At 59.2% G+C, this 9,472-nt stretch overlaps 1 protein-coding gene across 1 annotated transcript; it reads left to right on the top strand.

The window, feature by feature from the left end:
• Nucleotides 1–287: 287 nt before the first annotated feature.
• Nucleotides 288–6,300, top strand: FGF8 (fibroblast growth factor 8; the record flags this gene model as incomplete). The annotated part of the gene is made up of 5 exons (XM_081105434.1): nt 288–319; nt 411–447; nt 1,268–1,448; nt 4,586–4,692; nt 5,554–6,300. The coding sequence occupies 5 exons, from the start codon at nt 288–290 to the stop codon at nt 5,842–5,844; spliced, it is 648 nt and encodes a 215-aa protein (XP_080961560.1). The 3' UTR covers nt 5,845–6,300.
• Between the last annotated feature and the right edge of the window lie 3,172 nt (nt 6,301–9,472).

Genomic DNA, 9,472 nt, shown 5'->3' with positions numbered 1-9,472 from the left:
CCCCGCCCCCACCCCTCCCCCCCTCCCCTTCCCACCTACTCACCCACCCTGCCGGCCCGTTACCCTCCGCCTGCTCTGGCTCCGGAGTCGCCAGCGGCCACCGGCTCCCGGAGCGGCGCAGAGCGACTCGGCGCGGTCAGCTCGACCTTCCCCGGGACCCGCGGAGCCGCGTCGGCATCGCCGCCGGGCCCCCGCCCTCGAGCCGCCCTCGCTCCCGCCGCTCCCGGCTCGTGCGCCCGCGGGCCGGCGTCATCCCGCCGGGCTCCCCGCGCTCCGGGCCGCGCGCCATGGGCAGCCCCCGCTCGGCGCTGAGCTGCCTGTGAGTACCGCCGCCCCGTCCCCGCCGGCCGCGCGCCCGCCCCGCGCTCACCCCGCGCCCCTCTCTCCCCGCCCGCTTTTGTCTCCCACAGGCTGTTGCACTTGCTGGTTCTCTGCCTCCAAGCCCAGGTAAGGCGCGGCGCGCGGAGGCGGGGGCCGGGGCCGGGCGGCGGGGACCCGCGGGCAGGTGGGGCAGGGGCCCCGGGCCCGTCGCTGCGGCCCGCGCCGCGGGGCTGGGGGACCTGGGAAAGCGCCCCCTGACCTGTCCCGAGCGGGGAGCTCAGGCACAGAGAGGTAGCGCCCGGCACCAGGTCACACAGCCGGCGGCCGGCGAAGCGAGAGCCCGAGGTCTGAGCCCCGCACGGGCTCCCCGCGTCCTCGCCGGGGCGGGGCGGGAGGGGGACTCGCGGGCAGACACACCTGGCGCCGAGGAAGGGGCGCTCGTGGTCAGAAGTCGGGGTGACCGCGGCGGGGGCCCTCTCCCGGCCCTCGGGGGAGGCTGGGGGCCGGCCTGGCGGAACGATCAGGTGCCTCGGCCCTCCGCGCGCTCAGCATTTGCTCTGTGAATTCGTCTTTATAAATGTCAGGGGTCGGGCCGCGCTGCCTCCCCACTGAAAAGCGCCCTGCTCTTCCAGGAAGGCCCGGGCGGGGGGCCTGCGCCGGGCAGGGGGCTGGCTTCCCTGTTCCGAGCCGGCCGCGAGTCCCAGGGTGTTTCCCAACAGGTGGGTCCGCACCCTCCCCGTCCCCCGGCTCGTCCGCGTGAGGCTGGGTCTGCCCGGCTTTCCCGGGAGGGGGGTGGTAGCCTGAGCTGGCATGTTGGGGGGACCCCCAGCCCCTGCCGGCTGCCGGGGGCAGTGGAGGGGGGTGGGACAGGGCGATGGGGGCCACTCGGGCCCCTGGGCAGAGTAGCATTATAATGGCGTGTTGTGTATTTTTCAATTTCCTAAAGGTAACTGTTCAGTCCTCACCTAATTTTACACAGCATGTGAGGGAGCAGAGCCTGGTGACGGATCAGCTCAGCCGCCGCCTCATCCGGACCTACCAGCTCTACAGCCGCACCAGCGGGAAGCACGTGCAGGTCCTGGCCAACAAGCGCATCAACGCCATGGCGGAGGACGGGGACCCCTTCGGTAAGGCGGGGACCCCCTCGGTCAGGCGGCTGCGCGGTGCAGCCTGCAGTAGCTGGCGGAACATGCCCGCCCCCGCTGGCCTGCTGGGACTGCACCCACCAGCCCCAACTGCGTGGGCCAGGGGCCTGCAGGCTCCCAGCTCAGAAGGCAAGGGGTTAAGGCAGAAACGCATATTGGGGGTCAGCTGGAGAAGAGAGGTCTGGGGAAGGGACCTGGGGGAGTACTTGGCCCACAGGTGCCCCTTCCCTGCCCAGCAGATGAATGAATCCAGGAATTTCCCTTTACACCTCCCCCTTTCATACACCCCTCCCCAGCTGCAGGTGGAGGCAGAGGGTTCAGGGGGAGGGGGCCAAGTTTCAGGGAAGCTCTTGAAAGAGGATATGTCGCCAGGGCCCACAAAAGGAGAGTGGGAAAGAGAAGGGAGAGAAGTCCCCCCAACTCTCCCAGCTAAGGGGGGGGGGTTGCTGTGAACCTTTAAATGTTGTGATCAGAAGGGTCAATCACACATGGGAACGAGGCTTGGGAAGGGGCCCTCTCTGCTCCACTTACCCAGGAACCCAGGTGGTGGGTCAGAGCGGGCTCCCTGTGGGGTGCTGAGTACAGGGAGCTACTGCGGGGGGAGAGGCTGAGGACTGATTGATTTCTAAAACATTCAATATTCCTGCCTGGAAACAAGGCCAGTTTCCAGAGTCCTGATGTACCCGGAGGAAAGCAAGCCCTCTGGGCGGCTGGTGTTGTTTTTAGAGTGCGATTATTGTGAGTTTAAAAACCTTTAAATAATGACCAAGTTAAACAAGCATGAAAGGAGAGGGGAAGACTCTATTAAAATGTAATAAAAAGGTGAGGCACTTTAAGAGCTCAGAAGAAAAATGAAGAATGATATAAAACAGAAAAAGAACGAGCCCTTTTTCAGATGTGGAGTTTGAAAAGAGTTGCAAGTCTGTAAATGTTAAAAAAGAGGTTCAGGATTGTTCTCTATGAATCTCTGGAGAGACCCCCGCGTCTGGCAGAGCGATTAAAACTCTTCTTGCTTTCACCTTTTTTAACATTTCCTGAATACTTTCTCCTCTTCTCGAGCCAGTTTGGGGGATCGAGTATGTCTCGCTGCATTTTTTCTGCGTCGACGTAGCTGACTTCCCTTCAAAGCTGGAGAAGGAGACATAATTTTCCTGGGATAAATCTGTCACTGGGTGGAAGAATAGGTTTGAAAATGTTAAGCTTTCCAAAAGCCCGGCCGGGAAAGCCGCTGTAAACTGCAGCCCCAGCTCCCCAGAAACATCCAGGCAGGAGAGTGGGGGCTCTTGACGGTGGGGGTGGGGGCGGCCTGCACGGTGGCCGAGCTCCCCCGCTGGGCTGGCAGGGCCAGCCAATCGGCCCTTTGTCCCTCCAAAGTGGCTGCTGGCTGCCCTTCTCAGCTTCCAAGGAAAGGGAACCAGTGCCTGCCTGGCTCCTTCTGGGGTCACTCCATCAGAGCAAATGGTCCGGCGTCCTTGGGTTTCGGGGAGGGAAGAAGAGGCTGCGCTGGCCATGGAAGAACTCATCTTCAACATCAGGGGGCTGGTGCCCGCTTCTCTCCTGAGGCTCCTTGGGCCCTGCTCGCCCCGCAGGAGCAGAAGCAGAAGGGCCCCAAAGCAGGGGCCCAGGGTGTACAGCCAGGACAGGAAGCGTCTGGAAAAGAGCAGCAGAGGGGTCCTAGCTGCTTCCTGATGGCCCCAGGAAGTGACGAGGGGCCTACTCCATCCCGCTCTGCCCCGTCTGGCCAGAGTCCTCTGAGTGGGGTCCTCTCTTGCCCTTCGCCTGTCAGTGTCCTTCCTGGCCCTTAAAAGCACCCACTCCTTGCTCAGGAAGAAGGACCAGGAGAGGGATGAGCAGACTGGCTGGATCCAGAAGGAGGTGGGTGGGAGGAGAGGTGACAGCTGCATTTCCCCTGGCTGACTTGGAGCCAGACTGGGGTCTTGGCTGCTGGGTCCCAGCCCTGTGCCTATGTGAAGGGGGTGGGTAGTCGCAGGCTGGACGGTGAGGGCTGTCTTGCTGACCTGGATGCCCATCTTCCCAGGAGTCTCAGAGGCAGAGGAGGTGCCACCTTGTCAGTGTGGGCTGGGAGGCAGCTCTGGGAGTCCCAGAGCCGCTTTCTCAAGGAGGGAAGAGGCTGAGCTCTGCGGTAGGGAGGGCAGGACACCCATCCCCTTCTGTCCCAAAGGGCTAACTCAGCCCTCACTCCCTCCTTGGGGACAGCCTCAGAGGGAGGAGTTACCTAGCGAGTGGGGAGGAATTGGTTCTGTGGCAAGTTGGCTGTCTGAAGGCAAGGAGGAGGGGGGAGAAGGCATAGAATTCAGCTCCATGTTTCCTCTCCAGACTGGGAGAAAAGTGTGCCTGGCCTTCTCCCTCCACACCCACAGAGAGGGCGGGTCCCTGGGGTGAGAAGCCGAGCTGTGATGGAGGTTGAAAGAGGAAAAACCGATGAGTTGTTGCTTTCTGGACACTGGGGCTGGGGACTTACGTGCCTGGGAAGCCTGGGGAAGAGGCAGGACCCTCCAAGCTGGTGTCTGAGTTCTGGCTGGGCTGTGTTAGGGAGAGCTGCACCCTCCCTATCCCCTCCTCAGCAGAGCAGCAGTGGGGAAGGGCGGCGGGTGGGTGGCCAGGGATGTGAGTTAGAGCCCCAGGTGCCAGAAGCAGGAGGGAATGCTTTGACATTTAGCCTCAGGACTGGAGGTCACCACTACACCCAGATGTATATAATTATCTGTAGGCATGTGCACGTAATATTTTGAGTTGGAAAGATTCTCCTGGATCTTTTGAGTAGCAGGAGAACTCTAGTCATGAAGCCTTGACATAAAAGTCATTTACTGTCTGGTTTTAAGAGGTTCTTTTTAATTTGATGGCCCCAAAACCACTCTGCAGAGCCCAGCTGGTACACCATGATCTCGTCCATCCTCCTCTGTAAACCTAGGTGAGGGGCCTGAGACCCGGCAAGGGGACCTGATCTTACCTAGGGGCCTGAAGCCCACCTCTTGGGTGCCTGGGCCTCCGAGCAGGTGCTGCTAGGACGTGACAAGTCTGTGGGCCAGCTGGGGTGAGGACATAGGTCAGTGGGGGTCAGGGAGCTTCCAATAACCTCCTTCCTCTGTCCCGGACAGCAAAGCTCATTGTGGAAACGGATACCTTTGGGAGCCGGGTTCGGGTTCGAGGAGCTGAGACGGGTCTCTACATCTGCATGAACAAGAAGGGGAAGCTGATTGCCAAGGTGAAGCCCCAGGAGGAAGGGGGCCGGGAGGAGGGGCCTGGGGGCCTGGGCAGTGGCTGGGCTGGCGGAGCTCCTCTAGGATGTCAACAAGGTGGGCAGAGGGCCACAGGGCCACCTTGGGGTTACCTAATGCTTGGGAGGGAGAGGGGAGGGAGAAGGGAACTGCTTGAGAGATGAAAAGCTATAAAGGCAAAGAGGGAGGAAGGAAGGCTAGGGAAGGGGCTTGGGGGAGCTTGGTAAATTCCATATATCTTTTTAACAAATCGCCAAATTGCTTTGCTATTATGTCCAATTACATGGTACCAGCATTTGGAATGTTCAGTAAGCCGCAGGCCCAGCCCCTCGGCCGAGCTCTGAAATGGCCCCATTAGTCACGGCTCCTCTCCAGCCTCGAGCTCCCCGCTTGCTGGGCTTCTGGGGCTTGAGGCTCAGCGCCTCCACGCAGGCCTCCCCTCCCCCATAGGGTGGCTGCCCAGGGGCCCTGGAGCTGGAATCCTCCGGGACTGAGGGGGGCAGCTGGGGAAACGGGTGCTAGCTGCTCAGGCCAGACTGGTGGGCAGGAGGCCAGGGCAGGCAGGGTCTGGGCCCCCTCTCTGCCTCTCTGTGTTGGGGCCCAGCCCTTTCGGTAGATGGCCATGTGTCACTGCTGCCCAGGAGGACAGGAAGTTGCCGGGTGGGCTGCGGGTTGTGAGGGATTAGAGAGCGGGTGCCCAGGCAGGGGGTGGGGCTGCAGCTCCTGCCCACCCTGCCATCTGCTGGGGTGCCCACCTGCTGTCTGGGGCCGCCTGCCCTCTGCCTCGGGTGGGGGGGGGGGCTCCGGAGAGAGCCCAGTAACGCTGTGTCTGGCACTCCTACCTGCAGAGCAACGGCAAAGGCAAGGATTGTGTCTTCACGGAGATCGTGCTGGAGAACAACTACACGGCGCTGCAGAACGCCAAGTACGAGGGCTGGTACATGGCCTTCACCCGCAAGGGCCGGCCGCGCAAGGGCTCCAAGACGCGGCAGCACCAGCGCGAGGTCCACTTCATGAAGCGGCTGCCCCGCGGCCACCACACCACCGAGCAGAGCCTGCGCTTCGAGTTCCTCAACTACCCGCCCTTCACGCGCAGCCTGCGGGGCAGCCAGAGGACTTGGGCCCCCGAGCCCCGATAGATAGGCGCCGCCCGGCCCCTCCCGCAGCTCCCAGCGCAGAGATTTCTCGGGGAGCACAGACGGAGAAGCTCTGCAAGATGAGGTCTGCGCCACTGAAGGCTGGGGAGCAGCTGGGGAGCCCCGGGTTCTAGTTGTTGATAATTGTTTGCTGTTGGTTTTTTTTTTTTAACAAAAGAGAGGCTCTATTTTTGTATTCCACTTGGCTGTGGTGTCTTCTTAACTCTTAGGAAGGCCGGTTAGTGGCCCAGGAGTTGGGGGGGGGGTCGTTTCTAATCCAGCAGAGTTGCTCCTGAGCCCCCAGTGCCTGCAGGGCAAGCTGGCCAGGCAGCCAGGAACTCCACTGCACCCCCAGGCGGGGGCAGGGAGGAAAGGGTAGGCACTTAGGCCAGGTGTTTTAAGGGTGGGTGTCAGTTGGGGGAGGTTGTGTATTAGTGCTATTAAATGACTGAAATATTTATTTAATTTGCATATTAAAAATGTGTGTTGGTGGGTGAGTCCTGATGGGGTCAATCTCCCTCCCCCTGCCCTGCCCCAGCTGGCGGAGGGAGAGGGGGCTGTGAGATGCAGCAAATCAGGCCCCATCTCTGACTATAGCCTCCGTTTAGCCTCAGGCCCCATGTCTGTCTGCTGTCTCCATCATTGTCACTGGAGGGCTTTCCTGGGAGGACAGGAGCAGGGAAAGGAGCAAGAAGAGGCTCTTAGCTGGTCCTGGGAGACATGGACTTCCTAGCTTTTAACAGGATTTATTGCTAACACTTCCCCAGGCCACCTCTGGGCCAGAAATGATGACTCTCCTAGGACCAGAGCTGCGATCATGGACTCAATGAGTCTAAAAGAAGTGCCTCTGTGTGTGCCTAGGTCTGTGAGAGAGACAGGAGGTGCCGAAGCTCATTCTTTCTGAGTATCAGACTCCAGAAAATGAAAGAAAAGAGCAGCTGCCAGGGTCCAAGGTGGGGGTATGTCAGAGGGGGGACCTCCAAGGCTGGTGTTGACAATTGTGACACAGAACAAGTGTTAGCTTTCGGAGATCTGGTTAGAGAGCTGTGAGCAGAAGGTGCTGAGCTCAGGTGCTGCAAAAGAGTCCAGGGACGATGGTTTAGGGAGAGGCTGCCACCCTTGGAGAGATGGGGCTCGGAGGGAAGGGAACTGGGCATGGGGTGGGAAGGGAAGCAGAGGTCGGGCTAATAGAGCAGGTCATGGTGTGGGCAAGGGGACGGTCCATGGCAGTGGAGGGGTGTGTGTTTGTATGTGGACTGGTGACACTGGTCTCATACCATGCAATGGTATGGTATGATGAAAAGCCCAAACCCAGAAGTAACAGGTCTCCTGAGGGCAGAGCTGGCCCAGTCTTTATAACTGAGGCCTCCCATGCTAGCTGCTTCTGCTACCTTCTTTGAGGGTGCCCAGCTCCTAGGACAATCCAGAAACTTCTTCCCTCTGTGCTTCTGTTCTTTGGCACCTCCTTTGGAAGGGGAGCACCCCAAGGTTTTCTAAACACATAGGTCTCCCAGAGTCGCAGCCGCAAGTCCCAGGCTCAGGCCCTCCAGGTGGATCAGGAATTCCAGGGTTCAGTGGAAAGCCTTGGAGTAGTGAGATTGGGGATACCCTGGGGTTTGTCCACATCACTTCTTTTAGCCTGCTATGAGGGTGAGGGGCTCTGGATACAGTAGGTTTGGCTTATAGACACTGGGACTTGGGGAGGGGGGCTGTAGACATCTCTCTCCCAGCTCCCCAGCTCTTAGTGCCTCCAACTCTGCTCCATCTCCTCCCCTCCCCCTTTAATTAATTCTGGGTGAGCAGCCTGGCTTTATTGTGCAAGGAGCTGGGGTCTCACTGTGGGAAAAGTCACACCTTCTGAGCAGCTTCTGATGCCATGCAAATGAAGAGACCGTCCAGGAAATGCTTTCATCTGCAGGGCCGCCTGTCCAGCCCCCGGCCCAGTAATTACCCACATTTCATTTGTTTGAGAGCAATTCCTGGGGGAAGCCAAAGGACAGGAGGGAGTCTGGGGTGGGGTGGAATGTCAGACTCTCCCTGCCTGTGATCCTGGCCACAAAGTGGGGCCAGGCTGGGCCAAGGCTGGTCACTGGCTAGGCCAAAGCTACCCGTGAAGCCTCCAGGCTAATGATGCCTGAGTGCCCGGAAAGGTGGGATGGAACTGTGCTATGGCTGTGATAATGGAGAAGAGGTGGGCTGTCCACAGAGCTGGACCTGCCTATAGGGAGGAGGGAGATGATTAAGTGGGGTGAGGGGAGACTAGAAGTGGACAGGACGGTGGGTATGTGGCCCATGAGACTGCCTGAGGCTTTGGGAAGCGGTTGAATCCCAGCAGGACCCCAGGCCACGGTGCCATGGGGCAGAGCCCAAAGCAGTGGGCGAGGCCGGGCTAGGGCACCCACCACCTTGTTTATCTTTGAGCTGCTGCCTCCACAGAACCCTCGCTAATGGGGTTTTACAGCCCACTCAAGCTGCAACTGGCCAAGAATCAATCATTACCGGCACTTAGTGGTTTGATAGTTAACAGCCTGAACTGAAGCCAAACTGGTTGTTAACTGTGATAACAACTGATTTCAAGGGCTTATTGCCGGCCCAATATGCTCAGCCCATTTATTTCGGGGAAAACAAGCAGGGAGCTGTTGCAAGGCCCAGAAAAAGGAGGAGGGCTGGGCTCTCCTCAGCCAAAAGGCCTGCCAGTCTGTCTCGGAGTGGGCGCTGGCTGAGGTCTGCATGGAGGCTTCATCTCCCAGAATCCACTGAAGACCAACGTGCGGCCCAGGTGATCCCACGGCAGGCCCGCTCAGTCCGCCCCCCCTGGTTCTTAGCCATCCTGGTTTCCCACCTTCCCTTCTCCTCGTGTTCCTATAGCAGCACTTCCCATGAGGCCCTCACAGGCACAGATTCGCCATGTGGAGGAGCCCGGGCTTGGGGACCAGGCCTCTACGTGGAGCTGGACCCCCCATTCCTTCCTCCTCACCAGGGCTCCAAGTCCAAGCCAAAGCCTTGCCTCTCATTTCAAAGCCAGCGAAGGCTCCACCCAAACCTTGACTGGAAAGAAGGAGCAAGAGTTCTCTCCTCTTCCTCCACCCGGTCCTGTCTATCCCTGCCTCCTACCCTCAGTCAAATGGCTGAAGGTGGGCTCCTGCGAAGCCTCATTCTAGAATGCGGCACCAGCAAAGGACCAGAAGTTCTCCACTGTTTACAGACAGACAACATGAGGCCCAGAAGCCACATAGCTAGTGCCAAAGCGAGTACTAGAAATCAGGTCTTAATTCTCAGACCCAGGCTGCTGCTTGAGGACTATAGGTCCTTCTGTAACTCCACTCATTCATTCACTATTTATTGAGTGCCAATATGGGCCAGGCTCTGATCTGATTAAGGGAGAAGCAGGGAATAAGAGACAAAGCCCTGTCGTTATGAAGTTCATAGTCTAGTGGTGGGGGTGGGGGGATGCCAAGCAAACAATGTGTAGAAGAGCAGGTACTGACAACCGCTACAGAGAAAAATGAATGAGGCTGGAAGGTGGAGTAGGGGAGTAGCAATTGTAAATAGGCTGGTCAAAGAAGGCCTCACTGAAAACTTAATGTTGGAGCAGACAGCTGACAGAGGTAAGGCATCAAGATATCTGGGG

The sequence above is a fragment of the Myotis nattereri genome (genome assembly GCF_964212035.1).
Source record: "Myotis nattereri genome assembly, chromosome: 13".
NCBI classification, from domain to species: Eukaryota; Metazoa; Chordata; class Mammalia; order Chiroptera; family Vespertilionidae; genus Myotis; species Myotis nattereri.
Note: the sequence above shows the minus strand (reverse complement) of the source record. Positions and strands in the feature narration are given on the sequence as shown.